The sequence below is a fragment of the Schistocerca americana genome, chromosome 1, assembly GCF_021461395.2.
Source record: "Schistocerca americana isolate TAMUIC-IGC-003095 chromosome 1, iqSchAmer2.1, whole genome shotgun sequence".
NCBI classification, from domain to species: Eukaryota; Metazoa; Arthropoda; class Insecta; order Orthoptera; family Acrididae; genus Schistocerca; species Schistocerca americana.
The window spans coordinates 118,632,354-118,657,854 of record NC_060119.1 but is presented as its reverse complement, the minus strand read 5'-3'; the positions used below and the strand labels follow the sequence as shown (position 1 = coordinate 118,657,854).

General features: G+C 39.8%; 1 protein-coding gene across 1 annotated transcript in view; it reads left to right on the top strand.

The window, feature by feature from the left end:
- LOC124604915 (odorant receptor 43a-like) overlaps positions 1–22,105 on the top strand; it is a 107,017-nt gene extending 84,912 nt beyond the window's left edge. Inside the window, exons 5-7 of the mRNA XM_047136522.1 lie at positions 155–268; positions 11,158–11,313; positions 21,540–22,105. Of these exons, the coding sequence (XP_046992478.1) occupies positions 155–268; positions 11,158–11,313; positions 21,540–21,599 (330 nt within the window). The 3' untranslated portion in view covers positions 21,600–22,105. The remainder of the gene's footprint in view (positions 1–154; positions 269–11,157; positions 11,314–21,539) is intronic.
- The last annotated feature ends 3,396 nt before the right edge of the window (positions 22,106–25,501 follow it).

Sequence of the window (25,501 nt, the reverse complement as noted above, 5' to 3'; positions counted from 1 at the left end):
TGCATGTTTTGGATGATTATCCCTATATGTTATTAAACAACGTAATCTTTTATGGATATAATTTACAATATGTGTAAAACTAGCCAAAAAAGCATAAGAATAAAAAGTAGACTCGTAAACAGATGGAAAACTGATTGAAGAATGCTTGTTTCAGCTTTTGCAGATTGGCGGCTACAAACCGATGATTCTCAAGATTATGTTCGTCATAGCGGTCTTTGTTTCCCAGTTGGGTTTTTTCTGTATACTTGGCAACAACGTCATTGAACAGGTCAGTGGTAAAGTGTTTCGACAGATTTACTCCAGAACTTGCACAACACTAACAATATACAGCATGTACAAGTAATCGCTCCAATATTTCCCCTACAATGTCCTTTTCGTACGGTTCATGTGGTCCTTCTTCTGCATATTCCAGTAAGCTGCAATCCGAAGCCATTCTGTAATATTTCTTACGTAAAAGAGGGACACATTCTAAACAATCAAAAGATCTTGATCAACTATAGATCAGTCAAGCTATACGCATGCCTGGAACGATAACGTTGCTGTTAGTAGTCAGGGACGTAGATAATTTTTTCTTCTGGAGGGAAGTGGTTATCAGTACTGTTGAAGTACGACAGGGGCCGGCAAGAATTCGGCTCGTGTGCTTTAGTGCTCAGCCTGGATTTAGACTCTTCCCCACCACTCTAAGTTGTCTGAGCGGGAGGAGGGGGAAACTGCAAACGAGCCGCCTTTAGATGGCAAAGAAGTCGCAGTAAACCATATTTCCCAGTAACACTCATCAGAATGGAACAAATTTTCAGTATTATTTAATTATTTTTGACTCGCTGAAGACAATTTTTATCTCGTAGAAATTGTCCACATATGGACAGACGCAGACAATTTCACAACTTTTCGCACTCATGTCAACACGTAATCGTGATTTTAGTTTCGTAATGGAAAAAGGAATGTTGATAGAAATACTGCAGTACTTTTGCAACCTCTTTATCTAATCGTGGAACTTAAACCTGTAGCAAATAATGTAGATGTTCTGGATAGTTTTAACACAAAAGAATTTTTCTTTGAAACAGGAATTACACTGCAGAATTATCAGTTGCAATGCACTTGCGCGGGAGCACTTTTAACTGATATGGCGAATAGCCTCGAAACAGATGTAAGACTGACAGTGTCCTCAAGATGTTTAGAAAACTATCGTTGTGATTCTTTCAAGAACACAATGAATTCTTCACACCTCAAGTTTTCTTTGACGTCAGTGAACTTAGAGAACTCAAATGCGAACATGTTTAGGTTAGGCTTTACCGTGACTGTTACTGACATTAAATGAAACAACAAGTTCACTGTTGCCAGTCACCGTTTTATTTATTTCCACGACGCGTTTCGAAGGTTTAAACCTCCATCATCGGGTGGATTTACATTAGTTAGTATTACATTTGTGTGTGTGTTGTATTACGATTTTGGAGGAACTTGTGGCACTGCCTAGTGGAGAAACAAGACACTATTTCAGAATATGGTTTAGGATTACTTTTGACAAAAAAATAAACTGATACCTAATGGTAAACATTAAATCAGTAAACTAGAGTACCTTCAGTGGTCACAGGTTCCTTTTGCTGTCATAATACATCACATGTATACTGCCACATTTGTAAACAAATATGGCGTCTGGAATCAGCTGGATGCAAGGTTCGTATAGCAGAAGAGAAGACATAATCGCAAAGTGCAAAGAATATACATCGTAACAACATTATTGCAGAATAATTGTTTTAAGCATTTAATGGTGTTTGTTTTGAGAAGTCAAATATTGTGTGTGTACTTCAGGTGGTATATAAATCCAATTCTGACAAGTTAAAACAGCTAAACATTCGTACTCGTTTATACAATCAGGTGAAATGCTAAAATGGCTTAAACTTCATACTTGTTGATAACAATTAGGTGAAATGTTACAGACTTTAATTACAATGATCATATTGGCTACAACAGTAAAATCATACATAAATTACACTCTTTGATTGGGATTAATGAACAGATGTGAGGTGAGGGGCTGGAGGCAGAAGGAGAGGTAGAGAGAGAGAAAAAGTGTGTGTGTGGGAGGGGGGAGGTGAGGGGGGAATGGGGGGGGGGGGTGAGTGAAAGAGAGAGAGAGGAAAGAGTGATTATATGAGAGCAAACATTTACATGGCAAGGAGTCTTAAGATTGTACGTTGCATATATTAGCTACCTAAAGGTTGGGGTAATACATTGGTCAGTGCTATAAAATATGCAGATAGATATAAATTTGTGCCAGTAGCTGATGTACATACAGTTTCAAGCTGACAAGGGGTACAAGCTGTTGGTGTGATGAATTATCTGTGAATGAGGTCAATCTCTTGTACTCTTCGCAGCTGTCAATATTTATGATAAATATTAGGTGTGTGTGTGTGTGTGTGTGTGTGTGTGTGTGCGCGTGCATTTTTAAGAGTGTAGGCAGTTGCTGAAAACGGAGATGATACTATTGTAAATATTGTCATTTTTGTCATTTGAGATGAACTCTGGTTGTTTCATTTGATGTTTTTATATTTGGAGTGTTTCAAGGATGTCTAGTTTTCTGCCTTTTGGTTGGACGTGTAGGATGCTAATACTTGTGTTGTTAACATGGTGTTTTGTTTCATGCAGGTGGGTAGCTATTGCTGATGTGTGAAATTTTTTGTTTTTTGGTGCTGCCATGTGTTCCTTGAACCTAATCTCAAATGATCTGCCTGTCTGGCCTATGTAGAAGCAGTCACAGTCCAAACATTCAATTTTGTACACACCTGTGTGATGAGGTGGGTTTCATGTGCCAATGTTTGGGGTAATTTCTGTCCAATCTTGTTGTCTGTTGTAAAGGATATGCTTATGCCTTTTCGTTTGAAGACATTGGCAATCTGGTATGAAATGTTACCCAAAAAGGGGATTGTATGGAAGATGTTGTTTTCTTTTTGTTTTTTGTGTTGTGATTCCTTTGCCATTATTGAGTGTTTTATGGTGTCTACTATGGAGCTGTTATAACCATTTTCAATAGCTGTTTGTTTTATTATTTCAATTTCTTGATCACATTTATCTTCTGAGAGTGGTAGTTGGATAGCTCTATTAATCATGTACCGGAATGCTGACATTTTGTGTGCTGCGGGGTGGCAAGAGGAGTTGTGAATTGTGGTATGAAGCCTACCACAACACATACCACAATTCACAACTTTTTACCTCTCTATCTACATTATTCCGTGCTTTATTAAGTTTTCAAATTTATACAGACTTTTGATCACCCGGTATATTTGGCAAGTTGAAGTCAACGTGCATACAACGGCATGATCGGGAAGCATATTCATGAAATTCTGAACTATATGAAGCGCCCTACCACTACAGCTCCTGACGCAGGTGGTCTGTAAAAGAATCCAATCACCATTTTTGGGCCATCTTTAATGCTTATTTTCATCCGTATTAATTCACATTCGGAATCCGTGATAGCCCCGCCAGGTATTATCGAATTCTTTTCTGTAATAATTACGGTGCCCACATAGGTGACTAACGTTTCCTTGCGATATTCGAATTTGTCCGGTTTCGGCCAACTTCCTGTTCCTATTAATATCTAGGCATTACAATCTTCAATTAGCGATACTGATTCTATGACCTTTTCCTGGATGCTCCTTCTGTTTACTAATACACTACTGGCCATTAAAATTGATACACCAAGAAGAAATGCAGATGATAAACGGGTATTCATTGGACAAATATATTATACTAGAACTGACATGTGATTACATTTTCATGCAAATGGTTCAAATGGCTCTGAGCACTATGGGACTTACAGCTGAGGTCATCAGTCCCCTAGAACTTAGAACTACTTAAACCTAAGGACATCACACACATCCCTGCCTGAGGCAGGATTCGAACCTGCGACCGTAGCGGTCGCGCGGTTCCGGACTAAAGCGCCTAGAACCGCTCGGCCACACTGGCCGGCTATTTTCATGCAATTTGGGTGCATAGATCCTCAGAAAGCAGTACCCAGAACAACCACCTCTGGCCGTAATAACGGTCTTGATACGCCTTGGCATTGACTCAAACAGAGCTTGGATGGCGTGTACAGGTACAGCTGCCCATGCAGCTTCAACACGATACCACAATTCATCAAGAGTAGTGACTGGCGCATTGTGACGAGCCACTTGCTCGGCCACCATTGACCAGACGTTTTCAATTAGTGAGAGATCTGGAGAATGTGCTGGCCAGGGCAGGTCCGTACAGGACCTGCAACATGCAGTCGTGCATTATCCTGCTGAAATGTAGGGTTTCGCAGAGATCGAATGAAGGGTAGAGCCACGGGTCGTAACACATCGGAAATGTAACGTCCACTGTTCAAAGTGCTGTCAATGCGGACAAGAGGTGACCGAGACGTGTAACCAATGGCACCCCATACTATCACGCTGATTGATACGCCAGTATGGCGATGACGAATACACGCTTCCAATGTGCGCTCACCGCGATGTCACCAAACACAGATGCGACCATCATGATGCTGTAAACGGAACCTGGATTCATCCGAAAACATGACGTTTTGCCATTGGTGCACCCAGATTCGCCGTTGAGTACACAATCGCAGGCGCTCCTGTCTGTGATGCAGCGTCAAGGGTAACAGCAGCCATGGTCTCCGAGCCAATAGTCCATGCTGCTGCAAACGTCGTCGAACTATTCGTGCAGATGGTTGTTGTCTTGCAAACGTCCTCATCTGTTGACTCAGGGATCGAGACGTGGCTGCACGATCCATTACAACCATGCGGATAAGATGCCTGACATCTCGACTGCTAGTGATACGAAGCCATTGGGATCCAGCACGGCGTTCCGTATTACCCTCATGAGCCCACCGATTCCATGTTCTGCTAACAGTCATTGGATCTCGACCAACGCGAGCAGCAATGTCGCGATACGATAAACCGCAATCGCGATAGGCTACAATCCGACCTTTATCAAAGTCGGAAACGTGATGGTACGCATTTCTCCTCCTTACATGAGGCATCACAATAACGTTTCACCAGGCAAAGCCGGTCAACTGCTGTTTGTGTAAGAGAAATCGGTTGGAAACTTTCATCATGTCAGCACGTTGTAGGTGTCGCCACCGGGGCCAACCTTGTGTAAATGCTCTGAAAAGCTAGTCATTTACATATCACAGCATCTTCTTCCTGTCGGTTAAATTTCGCGTCTGTAGCACGTCATCTTCGTGGTGTAGCAATTTTAATCGCCAGTAGTGTATAATATTGACCTTCCAGATTTCCTGCTCCGAAAAGATAATGCATCAGAAACTAGTTCAACTCTGCATTCCATATCTTTAATGTAGGATTCAATTAAGGCCTAGAACTCTTCTCATTCTTCACTATTTAATGGTACTTAACTGGTTCAGCTCAAAAAAAGTGAGGAAAATCCAGACAAAACTTTCATATGATCTGTAAAGTTTGTTATAAAGCAATCAAAGAATTATATAAAGACCGCCCCTCTGTTGTACTCTTCGGGATTACGAATCAGGTAGTTTGGTCTGTTCTTTTGGATTTTAATGCCCTGGTAAACTAAGACTGTAGTTTCCAGCTATTGACAAATTTTAGTTGCTCTCCAAAACAGCCCTACAAGTAGCATCAGACCTTACAAGTCTTCTCTAGTACCTTCAGTTAGTACCATAGCTTCTCTCGAAAATACTGTTGCTTTCTGAAGTTGAATTTCCACTGTTAAAGAGCTGTATTCACCCAGGGGTCTTTCTTTTGGAGCATTATCCTTATATTAATACATTTAAAAGGCCACAAGGTATAAACTATTTATGATTTATTTGAATGCTAACCTCCTAATGTTAATATTGAATGGATGATACAAAAGTTACATTTCTTGTCATGTGAGGCTAATATAAAGATTAACGTAACTACTTAATAACAGTCGACGCTTCCAAAATATAAGTAAAAACTTTACCGTGAAATATCACTTCAGGTCAACTGGACAAACAACACAATCTCAGTCACGCTAAGTACAACAAGTTCCTGCTTGCTATCAGCGTCACGAAACGTCTGAAAACTGCCACACGCTCTGTTCGTCGTTTAACAACTGTACTCTCAGTGACTGATCAGTGAACCTAGCACACAGTCATCGGGTGTTATTATGCCATCGAAAATAGGTCCAGTTATATGTTAGGTGTATTATTGTTACATCAGTGCAAATGAAACTTTGAGAGACTCTATAGTGTAAAGCATCAAAAACCTTTAATCTTTTGGTAATCGCAATGTAACATTTCTTTTATTTCAAGATTTAGTGATCTCAGACGTAATTATTCAGCACTACAGCTATCGATAGAAGTTGATAAAGTTGTCGATGCTGGGTTACGATTCGACTGCGGTGGAGTGCGCGGTACGTAGAAAGCAAGAAGGAGGGACATAAGAGGGGGCCTGTTGTGTTTCTGTTATAAAATGATGCAGCTTTAGGAAAGCATGCGCGCAGTAACCACCTGCTATTGTATAAATGACACACGGAAGTAACAAGTTTATGTGAAAGCATAACGTAAAGTATTCATGTTCAAACACACTCGTTAAGCTATTTATTTTTCAGTTGACACACAACACGGGTTCGTCGCGCTACTATACTACTACACCTGGTAAGATCATTGAAGTTGGCAGCAGTCGGGAAAATAAGACAGTCGACGCGAAGTGTATCGACACGTGCCGATAACAGGTTGGGAGCCGAAGCCAAGCTTTAGAGTCGTCAACTTACAGAAATCGTTCCACTTTTCGCTGCTGCCAAATTCTGCATTGTAACAGTGACTGTAAGTGTTCAAACGTGACCGACTTTAAACACGCTTTTAAAAAAGGAAAATCATGGCCGGGAGAGGGACTGAGTGGATCCCCCTCCTCCTCTCCCCCCGTTTCTACTCCCCTGGACGTGGCTCTCGGATTATTTCACCTTTGTTCCCTGTTTGCTTCTATTATCGAGGTTGATACTATGAAGTGTTAAAAATTATAGCTAGAGCCGTCATCTGTGATTGATCTAAAAGCTAGCGTTATTTTCTGATTGCGTGCTTGGTGGTAAACATTTTGAGCCTTTCACATGCATCAAATATTAAGAGATAACTAGAGCACAAATTTTTATTTAATGTCAACAAGTAAAATACATACAATTTATATAATGAAAATGGATAAAATATGCAATGTCATCAAAATATTTTTAGTGCTTAACATAAAAGAATAATTTCAACTCGTGAGGTATTGGTGTTCCTCAAGTGATCCAGTTTTGTGTCAATCAATGATGAACCTGTGTGTGTGCGTGTATGTGTGTGTGTGGGGGGGAGGCGGGTTTTCGATCAGTTTTCCGAATTAGATACTTTTGAGCGAATGTGGGAATGACTTGAACTTTGTTTCTGGTTCAACAGTGTGTCTGTTCTGGCACGCGCCAGCATGCGCAAGTGTTGTGATGTACGCGCGCGATGGTGAGTCTTTGTGCGAACTCACCTGTAGCAGCTCCAACTGGTCTGGCGCGTTTACTGTGTGGCGTTAAGGGCTGTACGTGAAATAGTAGCATATACTCATTAAAGAGGTTGGTAAAGAGGTTAGTAACTGTCTAGATGAAGTTTTTGTCGAAACTAAAAAAATAAACGTGGTTTTTGTTACGTATTTGGTGACTTAAGTATTAACCTGCGACCATCACGGACTTTTCTGAACCTGCCAGCACAGTATCTTAGCAACAAAGTTAGTGAGCTCGCACCCTGTCCAGTCTGCATGTCAGGACGAGGAGCAAAATACGTTCGAAGAAGAAAAAAAGAATCGCACCATGAAAGAATTATTCGAATGGGACGTAAATCGTAGATGTGATGTACCATCTACACAGAAACAAATGATTAAAATTTCAGAAAAATAGGATTATTTATTAAAGAGAAAGAGCTTCACAAACTGAGGAAGTCAATAACGCGTTGGTCCAAATGGTTCAAATGGCTCTGAGTACCATGGGACTTAACACCTGAGGTCATCAGTCCCCTAGAACTTAGAACTACTTAAACCTAACTAACCTAAGGACATCATACACATCCATGCCCGAGGTAGGATTCGAACCTGCGACCATAGCGGTCGAGCGGTTCCAGACTGAAGCGCCTAGAACCGCTCGTCCGCACCGGCCGGCATCGTTGGTCCACTTCTGGCCTTTATCCAAGCTGTTCTTCGCCTTGGCCTTGACTGACAGAGTTGTCGGAAGTTTTCTTGCAGGACACCGCGCTAAATTCTGTTTAACTGTGACGTTAGATCGTTAAAATCCCGAGATGGTGAGATGGTTTGAGGGTTGTGCTCACAATGCTCCAAACGTCCTCAACGGGGGGGAGATCCGGCGACCTTGCTAAGGTAGAGTTTGGCAAACACGAAAACAACCAGTAGAAACTGTCACCTTTGTGCGAGTGAGTGTTATCGTTCTGAAATGTAAGCCCAGGATGGTTGGCCATGAAGGGCAACAAAACGGGGTGTAGAATATCGTCGGCTTAATGATGTACTGCAAGCGTGCCGCGGATCACAACGGAGGGGGTCCAGCTATGAAAAGAAAAGGAGCATTATGGGCAGAGCCCTCCAACCACCTCGCCATCTGGGGATTTTAACGATCTAGAGCGTCATTTGGACAGAATTTGACACGATATCGTCATTCAATACCAAGCCGAATAACTGCTTACATGAGGGCCAGAAGTGGACTAACGCGTTATTGAATTTCTTAGTTTGTGACAGTCTTGCTCTTTAATAAATCGTCTAGTTTGTCTGAAACTGTAACCATTTGGTTATCTGCAGACGTACATCACATCTACTGATTTCCGTCCCATTCGGATAATTGCTTCGTCATGCGATTTTTTTTTGTCTTGGACTGTAGTATAGAGCGAGAGGATATTAGGGAAGGCATGCACCAACCAGGTCCATTGTTGAGACCAGAAACAAAGAGTAATTCACGATCGTATCCACACAACAGTACGCAAATAATTTGAAAAACTGGTCGAAAACCCACACAGACAGATACATCATTGAACAAATTGCCACAGAATTGGAACACCTGAGGAACACGTAACAATATCCTACACACTGATATGAGTTTCTAAATTGATCTACCTTCACATGCATTTAAAGGTACACGCAGAGTACTTTAGAAAGGTACATTTTACTTTACTTAATTTTCATTTTGAAAGTGCCTGCAGGCTTACATAAAAAACAAAGAGTTCGCCTGTATTTCTGTCTATGAACAACCAGGCTTACAACAAACTAAAGACAATTATAGCCAAAGAAATGTTAAAGAAAACCTTAAAAGAAAATTTATTTCGAACTTGATTTGGGAGTTGAAGCTAATGTGGAATCACAACGAATTTATCTGCCAAGACTACAGCGAAGTTGATGATTTTTCAATTTTTGCCAAAAACAGGTTGTAATTTGAATGTCTTATGTCACTGTCCTGAAACAGACAATTTCAGGATGTGTACCACACAGATATCCTCTTTGAAGATGTAGAACGTATTTTTTTCTTTAGTATGTCACAGTGGCAAATATTCGAAAGTGAAATAAACTTCATCACGAGATGATTGAAAAACGAATTGTTACGAAATATAATTTAAAAGCAACAAAATGTACATTTATTTAATAAATGACAGGGGACTGCAGCAACGAATGTTATTGGATTTCAAATTTATCTATTATTCTTGACGTTTTTCATTCACAGATGACGAATAAATATTTCTATTCTTGTAAACGAATAATATTTCGAGTAAATAGTTTTATTTGGTATTCACGAATAATGAATAACAATTTTTATCTGTATTCCTGTTCGTCATTGAAATAAATTTTGCCTAACTCTGGTTTTTGTTTAACTGGTAAAGGAAGCATGTATACACTGGCTTCTACAATGCTGCAATTATATTGTCTTGCATTTGCTTTCCTTTTCAGAACAGAAATTTCGAATCTTAGAAAATTAAGCAGAATCATTCTTTCATAATCCAGTTCAAAGTGCAATTAAATTCATTTTGTTGCACTAGAATATTATTTTTAGTGAGAATGTACTTCCCGTCCTTAACTTTTCTGATAGGTAGATAGGGAGCGGCCTACTGATGGTGAAAAGAGAAGCAATATTATGCAGTTTTATGTAGCATCAAGTTAACATGCGCAATAATAGTGAAATATGAAACGGTAAAATGAAATTAATCAACACTGGCAATACAGTGCGTTGGAAAGAAGGAAAAGGATATGTAACTGCATAAAAATCCGAATTCTTGTAAGAAGAGATAATATATGGGACGAACAGGGGAAAATCATCGCGGGGGAAGGCGAACTAAACATTTCGATTCCTTATCAACATTTTAGGAAGTTTCTGTACTCTGTAAATGAATCATATAACGCACCAGGCAAACCAGTTTTAGTGTTCCAGTGTTTGGGGCCATTATCAAGAAGACAGGACAGCAGATGCTGAACGAATTCGAAGACGCACTACTAGGACCGGATCACATCACCATAGTCCATAAAAAAGTGTATCAGAGATTCACGAGGAACTTGAATAGGAGTTTTTGGCCGAAACATAACCTTGTTCTCAAGAAATCTTTTTGAGTAACGATATTAAAGGAAAACTGAAAAAATTCTGTTGTCTCCAGTGTGTAAATAGATTTCGCAGGTAACATTGGAATAAGAGTGCGTAGAGCACGTATTGTGACAAACAGTCAGCCATTTTTCACCTCGATCGATACACGAAGAGAATGGGATAGTAAGTTGTTAATATTTTTCTACCCTCCACCATACACTGTACAGTCGCTTCCTGAGTTTGTAAGTAAATCGAAAAGCACAGCTCTTCTTCATTATTCCTTCATAAGGGTAATGATGTGTGATAGTAGCTAGCTCAAAATAAACTTTTCATTCATCCACACTAGTCTGCCAGTCTGGTTGTCGACCTGTGAGAGTCTGGAATTTCTTCCACGCAGTCTCATTACAACTGAGAATGCTTTCCAGCTGATTCACGCGGTAGGTGATGCCCTTATTCCTTGGAGATGTTGACTGGATACTTACTGTAGCAGTCGATCGTTAATGTCACGATTGTAGAAGCAAAAAGAAAACACCGTGGCATCATACGATTTGGCAGAAATCATATTTACGTCGGTCAGCTGCTGACGCTGCACGCACCTCACTGTTGCAGAGCGAGCAGTTGATGATGTCCGCGTACAGCAGCTACTGGCCGGACGCTAATCCTCGCTTCAAGAAGACGCTGCTCATCTTCATGACGCGGGCACTGCAACCCCTCCAGTTAAGGGTCGCAAAACTGTACCCGCTCTCAAAGGAAACATACCTTCAGGTGAGGTCTATTACGTTATTACGATACATTCATTTCTGAGCATCTCATCGATATTAATATTCATACTTCTTAAGTTCCTGTACAGGATGTGCCCCTACGTATCGAACCTCCAGTTTCTTCCATCCACATGCACGAGTTCTCTAATGATCTGCTCAGTCCATTCTGCTTTGTCTCTCCTGCAGAGCCAACGACGCTGGATTCCCCATGCCCTTCAACCCCGAACGTTCCCCAATGGTTCCTACAGAACTTTATCAGTAACTTCACATCCTAGTTAACATGTAGTACCTGAAAATCTATCCTGATGAAACCCAGGTAATAAGAATAGGACGCAAGGCCCGTTCTTTACGTCTTCATAATTTCCATCTCACCATCCATTACCATCCATTCCGTCTTACTAATACACAAAAATATTTTGGAATAACTCCTTGATCCCAAACTAACTTGGCCCTCCTTTCAACTAACCACCCAACAAGAAGCTCATAATAGACTGACAACTGCCCATAGATGAGGCTCAAGTCCTTCTGCCATCCTCTACGACTGCAAATCTTTATTCGAACCATCTTTACTTTCACCAACATAATTTGGGTCTCTGTCCAACCGATATGTTACTAGCCATTACAAGTCCGATAAAGTGTTGCAATCACATGCCCTCCCGTATACATCTTCTTTCTCCCACGTGCATCTTCTACCAGCTGATTAAATTTGTTCCTCTCTAAAATATAAATACAGGAAACTGCAACTGAAAGCAGTACCTTTTCTGAAATGCTTATTTATTCCATAAACCGGTTTTCGACCCTTTACAGGCTCATCTTCAGATGGTGTACACGAGATTACATGAATATTTCATAGCACAATGCTGGGTGTTGGCTGTGTGACAAGAAGATGGAACATGCTTCATTGAGTATTGTTTATACGGCATTTTGGATCCAAAATGATATCGGTACTTACTGCGACAGTATAGCACTCCGTCTACAGGCCACGAGTGGCCTACCGATACCATCCGACCGCCGTGTCATCCTCATGGAGGATGCGGATAGGAGGGGCGTGGGGTCAGCACACCGCTCTCCCGGTCGTTATAATGGTATTCTTGACCGAAGACACTACTATTCGGTCGAGTAGCTCCTCAATTGGCATCACGAGGCTGAGTGCAACCCGAAAAATGGCAACAGCACATGGCGGACTGGATGGTCACCCATCCAAGTGCCGACCACGCCCGACTGCGCTTAACTTCGGTGATCTCACGGGAACTTTTTTTTGTACCATATATATTTATTTAAATATATTAACAATGATACATTTAAAAAGACATTTTATTCTATTAACCTATTATATTTCTACTGTTGATTAATATTACTGTCATTTTATAGGTCTTCGTTTTTATATTTTTTCCTTTTTCGTTTTTTGATATTGTTGTTCCTTGAACCCTGTTACATGGCCATTTGTCATCTTTTTTTGGGTAGACATTGCAGGACAGGCATAATAATTTATATGTAGCATCGACACGTTAATTTTGAGTTCATGTTTCTGTATGTCATGCACTTGTGATGCTACAGGCATATTGTGCATTCTGGTTTGATCTCTTCCTCTAGTTTGCACTGTTAGGCGGGACAGTATGAGGGAAACATCACCATATTAGATGGAGCAGAAGCGGAAGAAACTATTTTACATATGCTGCAGATTATATATAAATTGTAGAAGAGAGAAAATTTTGTCATATTATATACGAGAAGCAGAAAGGAGAGTGTGAGTAAACAATATAATTTTATAGGGCACATAGTAAAGGAAATCATTTAAAAAATTATGAGTAGTTGGCACTTTCCACTAAGTAATGCTTGTATTCTAGACAATATAGTACAAATAATGAAATAAAAATAAAAGAACTGGTAGTACTACTGGGCATACACTGTTTTGGCTGCGCGCATGACAGATGTTCCTGGTGTATCCACTGCGACAAGGCCGTTGCCTACTGCGACAGTATAGGCGAGATTGTTATTAGTGCTTATCTATCATCTTCCATTGTGATTGTGTTGGCAACGCATCACCCAATTTCCCCGAAACTTTGCCATCATCCAGTATGTGCTGTCGAACGGGTGTATGTTACAAATATCTTCACTTGAAGACGTAACATACTTTGATCAGAGACCCTCTTTTTGCGTGTAGCACCGTCGATGTACGGGCAAATGCCTTAATCAAAACAGACGCTAACATAAATTCCCAAAAATAAAGTAAAATTTCACTGGAATTTTTTTCTTGTTGTTTTTTAATGCAAAGTCCCCGTGCATATACATTAGGGTGTAATTCACTGCAATTATTATAAATGTGCAGTCCTAAAGCATCGACGGCACACCGACCAGCACAGCGCCGCGGAACGGCATCAAGCAGGCGCTCGCCCGCACGCCAGTGGAAAGAGCGGGCAACGTCACACATCCAGAAGACAGAGTTCTGGGCCCCCTATCAACGCTGATTTGATCAGCCGTCCATGGCTGGTTGGCCCCAGTTCGGTCGCCGACTTCGAGAGCATCAATACTGTGTAATAGGAAGACGATGCTTAGCCTGCATTCTGCGAGTACTAATAGGTTGTCAGTGTACTTACACGAAGGAGGCACAACAAGTTAATCAATGGTTCTCTTCTTTGTAGAATCTTAAAGTTTAATATACATATCATTTTGGATTCCTGCTACCAGCCATCGCCGCTTTTCTGCTTCATTGTTTGCGTCAGTGCTGTCTCCCACAGTAACTGAAACAACAGTAGCTTTATTTTATTTTTGGGGAATCATGTTAGCGCCGGTTTGATTAAAGTATTTGCTCATACATCTACTGCATTATATGCAAACCAAAACAGGTAATGTCTCTGGTCAAAGTATGTTACATTTTCGTGTGAAGGCGTTTGCAACACGCACCAAATGGACAGCACATGCTGGATGCTGGCAAAGTTTCGTGACTATATATATATATATATATTTTCCCTAATCCGATGAGACCGATGACCTCGCTGTCTGGTCTCCTCCATATATATATATATATATATATATATATATATATATATATATATATATATATATATATATATATATATATATATATATATACTGTGAAAAGTGAGTGATATGTGCCACCCGTCAGTCACAGTTAAAGTTAACAGATGAATACCAATAACAAAGCCACCCATACTGTCGCAGTAAGTACAGAATTCATTTTTGTACTCAATTCACAATATAAATAATATTAATGGTGAGGCCTAAAGCATGTACCATTTTCTTGTCATGAAGTCAGCACGCGGTATTACGCTATGAAATAGTTATGTAACTTCCTGTGCACCACCTGACGATGAGAGTGAAAAGGATCGAAAACCGGTTTATGGGATAAACAAGCATCAGAAAAGTTACTGCTTGGTTTTCTGTATTTGTACTGAATAAACACTAGTTCTTAAGCATTCGTAACACATATGTTCAATCTCAAATTCCAGAAAATTTTTTTGAGATCTTACATTTCCTGTAAATCTGAATATCAAAACCCTATTTTCTCCTCTGTCTCCTACACCATGAGGCTGTTAGTGTCCCTATACAACGGATCCTTGTGTCCTTCCGTCTCCACACCCTATGTGTCACAACCTAAGGAAACAGGCTCTCTCTTCCTAAACCTGAGCTCCAAGGTAACGTTTATTAACCCTATCAGCTATAGGCCTATAGTCCGCACTGGAAAGAGAAGCCCTGAGAGTTGAGGTGAGCTTGGCGTGGTTGCTCTACCACAATGAACCGTGTAACGTGATTTCCTTTACCTCTCTATACCAACGCCTTGTCGTTGCCGAGGCTCTATAGACGACTATTGTTCCCAGTTACGTACCATCGATACGTAGTGCTGGGTGGCACGAATTTGACTTTGAGATACAGACAATTATCCTAATGGAATACCGAGCGAGGTGGCGCAGTGACTAGCACACCGGACTCGCATTCGAGAGGACGACGGTTCAATCCCTTCCGCCATCCTGATTTAGGTTTTACATGATTTCCCTAAATCGCTCCAGGCAACTACTGGGATGGTTTCTTCGAAAGGGCACGGTCGACTTCCTTCCCCGTCCTTCCCTAATCCGATGAGATCAATGACCTCGCTGTCTGTTATCCTCCCCCAAAACAAGCCCAATCCCTGCTGGAACATCACACCATCATCGGGTTAAACATGAACAGTGAAGGAATGCAGATGGTATGAAATAACGTTCACTTAATCGACAGCTGTCATGTTGACTTCAGTTGCTAACAGGTCACACGAAAGTTCACGTGAATGTCTGCCTGCACTGGCCAACGTCCATGGCGCGGTATATATTTCGAGCAGTTTGTCTCATGGATGACAGGGTATCTGCACACAACTATCGACCTGGTCTAACAACAAATGGGGTTCATTCGACCTGGTGACGCATTTCAATTAATCCACGGTCTAATCTCGACAAACCTGTGCTCATTGTAGTGGTAACTGATGATTTCATTGCATCAAAACTGGAAAACGTAGGGGTCGTATGCTCTGGAGCCCCGTGTTCCAAAGTGTGCTGGGCGGTGTGCCGCGAAACACTTGTGCCTGCTGCAGTACTGCAGTCTGTTGTCAGCGTGTCAGAATTCGGTCAGGTAAAAGAGTAACAAAGAAACCTAAAATCATTAGGCATACAGTTCTTTCTGTATGTATGTTTTTCAAGATTCAGAATTATCATTGCTTCGATGAATTCCCTTGTTCTGCCGAACTGTGCATTATCTGATTCACCGTTTGCACAGGACAGGAAAACACTTACCAGTTTGAAACTTGCTGGCAGATTAAAACTGTGTGCCGGACTGAGACTCGAACTCGGGACCTTTGCCTTTAGCGGGCAAGTGCTCGCGAAAGGCAAATGTTCCGAGTTCGAGTCTCGGTCCGCCACACAGTTTTAATCTGCCAGGAAGTTTCATATCAGCGCACACTCCGCTGAAGAGTGAAAATCTCATTCTGGAAAGTTACCAGTTTGATTAAAAAAAAGGAAGACACTTTGTTTTCAGACGATTTCTCAGAAACACATGTCAGCTATTTATGCCATTAGGAATGTCACCCACATTCATCCATCAGGTTCGATTCTTCCAAAAAGTTACACTTTACGACTCCTACTAAATCAAGTACAGATACTAAAACAATATTCCAGCTAGAAGTAGAAAGTAAAGGAAAGCGTTGGTATTGAAAAACTGTTATAGCGGATCAAATAATATAACATTATTTTGTCTCATTCGACTAGTTTTAAATCTGAGGACCAAAATAAATCACTGATTTTTGCACTGATCAATACACTTTACCATTATTTTGTTACTAACATCTACAGTTACGTACATCACTCTTTGCTATTGAATTAAAACTCTACAGCTAACACACTCATAGCAGCAACCCCTATTCAATGAGACCATCATGGTGTTTCTTAAAGACTTTCATGTAAACTTAATGTAAATGTACTTTCATTTGGAATCAAACCACAAGTTTAAGCATTTTAACTTCTGCCTTAAAATTTTGTATACAGTCATATCACAAAAATACGGGTAAAATGCATCTTAAATTTCACTATTGATGCCCATGACACTTCTCGCGGTTTCTTTTCTCTAATTTGTGAATTTCTCTTTTTTCCCTTAGATACAAAAAAGATAAAAATTGGAGCAAAATCCTCTGAATTTAGTTTTTATCCGAGACCAGAGGCTTCACGAACTAAATATTCGAGTGGAAATTGTTTTTCTACGTAGCCTTTTAGTGTTGTTACTTTTCTTTTCAAGACAAGGGCCGAAACACTACTTCTTACCGTGTTTTATTAGTGGAGAAAGCTGTCACCCGCATTGTAAATTATGCAAGAAAAGTTACAGACTTCATATAGTGGACTGAAAAACGAAAGACAATGTAATTAACGTTTGATAAATTTCCACACACTTAAGAAACTGTCATACAGGGTGAGTCACTAACTATTGTCACCAACAATAACTCCGAAAGTACGATAGGACCTGAAAAGTTTCTGGGACAAATGTTGCATGGGAAAACGGGGGCCATAATATGACGTTGGTGTTTTGTTGTTAGGTGGGATCGCATCAGAGATATGAAGATCAACGTAGGTTTTTTTTCCCATGGGATGCTACAGTTAGGAATTAGGTACTTATTTTCTAATAGCGGCTATCGAGACCAATCCAATGATGTGTAACAGTAATGTGTTTGAAGGTCAAGGTGACATGAACGTCCTTTTACAGAAGGTGTTCGAAGTGATGACCATTGGTATCACTGAAGAGCTGCAATCTTCTTATGATAGATAAAGTGGTATTCCTTATCACTTCGTCACTTATCGAAGCACCTGCTCTGACAATTCTCTCTCGTGTATCGTGCAAATAGTAAATATTCACCGAAGACGGTGTATTCATCTAACGTGTCATTGACATGTAAACACCATCCGACTGTTTCGCAATACGACAGTAATAGCAACGGTAAGACATGTATCGTCGAATCAAGCGAATGTGAATGATGTATTCCTTCGAACAACAAGTCGATATGGTTCTCATTTACGGAGAATGCTAACGAAATTCAGTGAGAGCTAGAGACTTTTACGCTTAAAGATATGCTCAGCGTACTCACCCTGCACGTCGTACATTTAAATATGTGTATGATAAATTGAGAACAACTGGATCTTTAACGCATCGGAAACATATCCGTTACCAACGAGAAAGTGGAAATTGGTACTCTTGCCACTGTGGTTCGAGTTCCTTGTGTTAGCTCTCGTCAAATCGCAAGGGAATCTGGCATGAAACAGAGTAGTGTTGTTCGTGTTCTGCATCGCCATAAATATCATCCTTACGTATCAGTCTCCACCAAGAATTAACTGGTACGGATTGTTTGCGTCGCACTGAATTCTGCCGATGGGCTCAACTTCAAATTCAGATTTTATTTACTGACGAGGCTACATTCACGAACCATTCTGTTCCTTGTTCCTAAAGTTGTTTCTTCCAATAACAGACCTAATGTTTTTTCCAGGAATGTGGTGTACTTCCCACCATTAAGATTTCCTTCAATGAAATAGGGGCCTATAATTCTATCCTCCAGAATCCCACACCACACATTCACCGACCACAATTTTTGGTGTGGAACTTGCCGCAGCCAACATGGATTTTCAGTTGCCCAATAATTCATGTTATGCAAATTAACATTTTATGGTTCGTGAATGCAGCCTCGTCAGTAAATAAAATTGTATTAATAAATGTGTCATACCTCTGAATCTGAAGTTTAGCCCATCGGCAGAATTCAATGAGACGCAAACAATCCGTACCAGTTAATTCTTGGTGGAGACTGATATGTAAGGTTGATATTTATGGCTATGCAGAACACGAACAACACTACCCTGTTTCATGCCAGATTCCCTTGCGATTTGACGCGACTAACATAAGGATCTCGAACCACAGTGGCAAGAGTACCAATTTCCGTTTCCTCGTTAGTAACTTTCCTTTGCCGTATATGTTTCCGATGCGTTAAATAGCCAGTTGTTCTCAATTTAACATACACATATTTAAATGTACGACGTGTAGGGTGATTACACTGAAGATGTCTCTCAGCATATAAATCTCTAGCTCTCTCTGAATTTCGTTGGCATTCTCCGTAAATAAGCAGCATATCGACTTGTTCTTCGAAGGAATACATCATTCACATCCGCTTGTTTCGACGATACTAATCTTACCGTTCCTATTAATGCTGTATTGCGAAACCGTCGAATGGTGTTTACATGTCAATGGCACGATAGATGTATATACTGTATTCGGCGAATATTTACTATTTGCACGATATACGAGAGAGAACTGTCAGGGCACGTACTTCGATAAGTGCCGAAGTGATAAGAAATACCATTCAGTCCATGAGAAGAAGATTGCAGCACTGCACTGATAATGGTCATCACTTCGAACACCTTCTGTAAATGGACGTTCATGCCACCTTTTTGACCTTCGTTGACCTTCAAAGACCTTACTGTTACATATTGTTGGATTCATCTATAGCCGCTATCAGAAAATAAGTACCAAACTGTGGTGTGCGTACCGTAAGACCTTCGGTACACACACCATCAGATTATTTGACTTGTCGATCTAACGAAGTAAGCGAGTCTCAGCAATATGTCTCGTGGTCTTATCATGGTGTGTTATCTTCTGCCGCTGGGTCAGACGATAGAAATGCCACTTGCACGCTTAGAGTAGCACATTGACGGTGACCAACTTTAAACTGAACTTGATTAATTTTCACATACATTTATTAAAATAATAAAAAGCACAGACATTACGTAACTTGATTCTGGATGCTGTTTACAATTGACAATCTGAAGTTCCTTTGGTCTTGGTATGTTAATCTTCTTCTCACATATCTCTGATACTTGACAAAGTGTCTATTCATTTATCTTCATGGCTATGTACAGGAATATGATAATCTTATCAGGCGCAGACTGAAACTTGACTATAGACTGGTACACACAAACGCGTTATAATACCTCGCGCGTTCAGGTATCACTACGCAAGTGTGATCCGCGAGCAGAAAAGGTTCTACGTAGCAACAATCTCATTGGCTGCGTTACATATTAATACGCGGATCGGGGGAAGCAGAATTTGGTCCGTCTCTAAGGCAGCGCCATCTCATTGTGCGGAGACGGACGAGCGCTGCGCCTGCGCTGTTGTGCTTAGTGGGGCGCGCTCTAGTGAGAAAGTTGTGTACGCGCTGACTACGCGGAACTATGTACACAAGACAAACTATAGAATCCCATTAAAAAAAAAAACAAATTGACCTTCATATATCTGACATGACCCCACATAGCAACAAACAACCAACGTCATATTGTGGGCCCCGTTGTCCCATGCAACACTTGTCTCACAAACTTTTCAGCTATTATCATACTTTCGGAGTTATTGATGGTGGCAATAGTTAGTGACTTACCCTGTGTACAAAGATATTACCAAAATTTTGTTACTTTAAAATAACTTAACACGTGGAACGTATTATCACTTCCCCTCAAATACTTTTGAGTGAAATCATTCACTGAAGAGACTTTATTACTGGAATTTAAAAAATCATGGCATAAAATACTACAAGAAAGAAAAGTTAAGATTTACTCCGTAGGTCGTCTGCAACCAGTGTCCACGAATCAGGTGATGAAAATGTGGTTTTAAATATAACGAAATCACGTTCTATCGATCTTATCTGTCACCTATGGCCAAATATAAGGATCGCTGACTGGCATGTGCGATCTCCTGTTTTGTCACAACTGTTAACACTTGGCTGGCTTCTAGCACCAATGGTAGACATCATCGCCTGGAGATGTGGAGCAGGTGTTCTATTGAAATATCGCAAAGTCTTAGTCACACCATTCCACAAAATGGCCAAGAGTTTCAGCAAAAAATCTTTCACTTCTTCTATGGTAGCCTGTCTAGTATATATCTGCCCTTGTCTCTTTGTTTTCTTCCAACTAGCAGCTAAACCAGTTAAAAACAGAACGGTGCTCACCTTCTGTAAGGTAGAGGATTCGAAAAAGTCCAAAAATTATGTGACTGCATCGAGGAACGAGGCCTGCTGCTTCCGGTACGACTAGCGTTTTAGTCCTTCACTTCCCATGTGGTACTAGTAGAGGCAGTAGCAGCAGCAGAATCATAACCCTTATTTTTTACCACAACACAACTCTTCTTGTTTAAATCTAGTTTGCAACTTTAAGACGTTAGGTAAAATCAGCACTTTGTGATGCGAAAGTAACTGGTCGTCTCGTATGCTATATCACACTGTTTTTCCATTCCTTGCAAAATACAGTCATTGAGATAACTGCAAAAGGGCGAATTAATAATGCCATATAAGATTTGGAGACCAGTTGAAAAATAGGAATACAATTCAATCAAAAAAAGTAGTGCTTCTTTCAATACCACCCCTAAGTACGTGAAACATTTCGTTTGTAACCTCATAGTCAAAAACAATATATTCTCTTAATAAACAATCTTCTCGAAGCTTTCTTGAGTCTTTTTCATTGCGAGGACAATAAATTGTATAACTGGATCTCTGAATGCAATATCTGATATTCAGTACCTTTTTAACTGTGCCACTAGTTCTGTGACATTTATATTGTAACCTCTGCGTAAGCTATTCAGTTTCGACAATGTTAAGAAAAAGCAGAATCTAATACGGGTAAGTATGTGGAACACTTTGAATGACCACTAATGTCTACTTCATTTTTACAGATACTGAATGCGTCCTACTCTCTTTTCAACTTGGTGTTCCAAACGAACGGAAGAAATTAATAAGATGACTCATCAACGTAATTTACCAGCATACATTTTCAGATATTTGAAGGTTGAGATTTAATGCCATAAGGATATAAGAGAAAACCATTATCAGCAAAACAGTTACTTAGAGCTTTTATATTTCCACAAAAAATATTTCAATGCCATTACTTTAGTTTTACAATGAAGTGTCTTTGTTTAAAGAGAATTTTGTAACCAATTCATTCGCTTATGGACTTTGTCACAGCAGTTCTACAATTGTAGTTTAGACTTCTCATCAACGTGAAAACAGTGATACTATAAATACTTTCGTTATAAACATAAAGTCCAATTTTAAACTTTATGCAACATAATCAATCGAAACTTTATTTTGGGAAAATGTTTCTAAAGTGAAGTGAACTTTATTTTTCTTATTAATGACAAAAAAGAACAAAAGTAGCCATACATTAGTGAACATGAAAAGATAAATAGCAAATGATCTCTCTCTTATTTTGACTTTAATTCTATTACTACATTGCTCATAATCCTAGAATGAATCCACTGGAGAATATGTTGGTTTATTGCACCACCATATTTGTGAATCTAGAGTCACATCTGTCATTGAAAATTCTCCAAGCCACTTTTAGCCAGTGTTAGAAACTCAAAACACCAAATTGATTTCCGTCCAGCTATTAGATCTGCTTCTACCTGACCCATACTGCCACCGAATTGTAACACAAAAATTAAAATTTTGTGACTGATATGACATTCAACTCCCAGTTTGTTGAATTTATTCACCAGTTTGTTGAATTTATTCATATGTACGCCATTTTTAACGATTTCTGTGTAAACAGCAAGGAGAATCACCACATATATGAAAATGCTTTACACACCATATTGGCTGTAAGATGGCACTGACTTTAGCTTTACTATGAATATCATATGCTGTAACTTTTCTGTATTTATCGTAGCAGGAAATGAATCACATTATCTCTGAATATTTGAGTCTACTTATTTCTACTTTGATGTTTGAACGTGAAGTTATTTTACCCTCTCCCAAAGCTGAACATTTTATTCTGAATATATCTGATCCATTTTAGCATTATCTTTCAAACTGAATTTTACACTGGTTTCAGTTTTATTGACTATCTATATCATATGCACACTTTCTGGGTGCTTCATTAATCTCTGTAAAATACTTGAATTATTGAGTAGTTGTAATACATATTCCACACAGTTCACACACTCCCTCACTTTCCTCTCTCTCTCTCGCTCTCTTTCTTTCTCTTTCTCTCGCTGAAACACACACACACACACACACACACACACACACACACACACACACAAATATGCCTATTCTGTATCTGTCGTAGTACATAACAGTGCAGCACCTTAAATACTGGAACCTTTTTTAAAAATACTTCTGTAATTTCGTTAGTAAAAATAAAAGGAAAGTATAATTCAAACTTTGAGAGTTTAATTAGTTTAGATTCAATGACACTTTAAGGTAGAATTTTACGTCATTAATTTTATAGGACTAAGCAAGTAGTACTATTTGTAACTCCTTCATATACAGGTGTAACTCTACCAAACATTTCGGTTCCATAACATTAGTCAGTACTTTTACATATACACACCAACATTAACATGGGTACTCTACAAATCGTACTTAAGTGCCTGGATGGTATATCCAACCACTTTTGCACTAATTCTCTGTTATTCCACTGTTAAACAACGTGCAGGAAAAAAGAAAATCAATATCTTTCCGCGCGAGTTCTGATTTTTTTTTTTTTTTTTTTTTTTTTTTTTGTCATGATGATCGTCCTCCCTATGTAGGTGAGCGTCAACAGAAGATTTTCGCATTCGGAGGAGAAAGATGGCGAATGAAATTTCGCGACAAGATCCGACCGAGACCAAAAACGCCTTTGTCTTACTGATTTCCATCCCAAATCCTGCATCATGTCCGTGACACCTTCTCCCCTGTTTCTCGATAATACAAAACGTGGTGCCATTCTTTGAACTTTGTCAATGTACTCCGTTAATCCAATCTGGTAAGGATCCAATATCGCGCAGAAGTACTCCAAAAGAAGTCGGACAAGCGCAGTGTAAGGCAGTCTCTTTCGTAGATCTGGTAGATCTCCTAAATGTTCTGTCAGTAAAACTCAGTCTTTGCTTCTCCTTCCGCAAAACGTTTTCTATGTGTTCTTTCCAATTTATGTTGTTTGTAACTGTAATTCCTAGCAATTTAGTTGAATTTAAGGCCTGCATCCCAAGTTTAAGAGATTCACTCATGGGGATGACCTCACACGTTGCACTAATGAGGGTCAACTGCCAATTTTCGTGCCATACAGATATCCTTTCTAAACCGTTCTGCAATTTGTTTTGATCTTCTGTTGACTTTACTAGGCGGTAAATGACAGTGTCATGTCGAAACAACCCTAGACAGCTGGTCAGATTGCCTCCTAAATCATTTATATAGATAAGGAACAGTAGAGGGGCTATAACACTACCCTTGGGAACGCCAGAGATCACTTCTGTTTTACTCGATGACTTTCCGTTAATATCTATGGAGTGTGACTACTCTGACAGGAAATCACGAATCCAGCTGCATAACTGAGACGATATTTCACAAGCTCGAAACTTGATGATAAGCGACTTGTGAGAAACACTGTCAAAAGCCTTCTCGAAATCTAGAAATGCGGAACCAACTTGAAAATCCTTTGTCTATATCACTCAAACATTCGTGTGATTAAAGAGCTAGTTGTGTTCCACAAGAACGATGTTTTCTAAATCCGTGTTGACTATGTGTCAATAGACTGTTCTCTTCGAGGTAATTCATAATGTTCGAACACAATAGATGTTAGAAAATCCTTCTATATGTCGACATTAATAATACGGGCCTGTAATTCAGTGAATTACTCCTACTACCTTTCTTGTCTTTCCAGTCTTTGGGTACGGATCTTTCATCGAGCGAGCGGTTGTACATGAGTTTTAAGTATGGAGCTAATCCATCAGCATACTGTGAAAGGAATGTAACTGGTATGCAGTCTTAACCGGAAGACTTGCTTCTGTTGTTGTGTGATTTAAGTTGCTTCACTATTCCGAGGATATCTACTTCTTACTCATGTTGGCAACTGTTTTTGAATCGAATTCTGGAAGACTTGCTTTGATTGTGTGTTGTAAATTGCTTCACTACGACGAGGATATCTACTTCTAAGTTATTCATGTAGGCAGCTGTTCTCGAATCGAATTCTGTAATATTTGCTTTGTATTCTTTGATGAGGGAATGTCGGAAGGCTATGTTTAGTAACTATGCTTTGGCAGCACTGTCATCGGTATTATTTGCATTGCCCTCAGGAACGCTTCAAGCAATTTTTTATCTGCTTCTTTGAATAGACATATTTTTCTTTTATTTTTGGTGGATTTGGGAGTTACGTTACTCAGTCTCACTACAATGATTCCGTATTCACTAATCGCTGCATCCGTTTTCATGCTCGTTATTTGTTCAGTATTATTTATTGCTAAGAGATCAAGTGTGTTTTCATAACTGTTTACTATTCGAGTGGGCTCATGGACTAACTGCTCGGAAAAAAATACTACCTCTAACTGGTGTTTCGTATCTCACGATCCCACGCCTCCACCCCTCTCTCCAGTCGGATCTAACGCTCCTTATTTCGGTAGTCGCACCCCACCCCATTCCCTTCACCCACAATTCTACGCAGCTTCCTCTGAGCACTTATTAAGTCTGCATGTTTCATTCCTGCAATCGTAGACTGAGATTTAGAGAACACTATATGATACAGCCTAATTAATTGCAAGTATCTTCGACGTTCACTAAACATAGTGTGTCCTTCTCTGGAACGTATTTATTATCTCTGTTTTCGTGATCTGGTGACGACTATAGCAACAACTTGGGCATTTTGTATTCATTTAAATTTGCT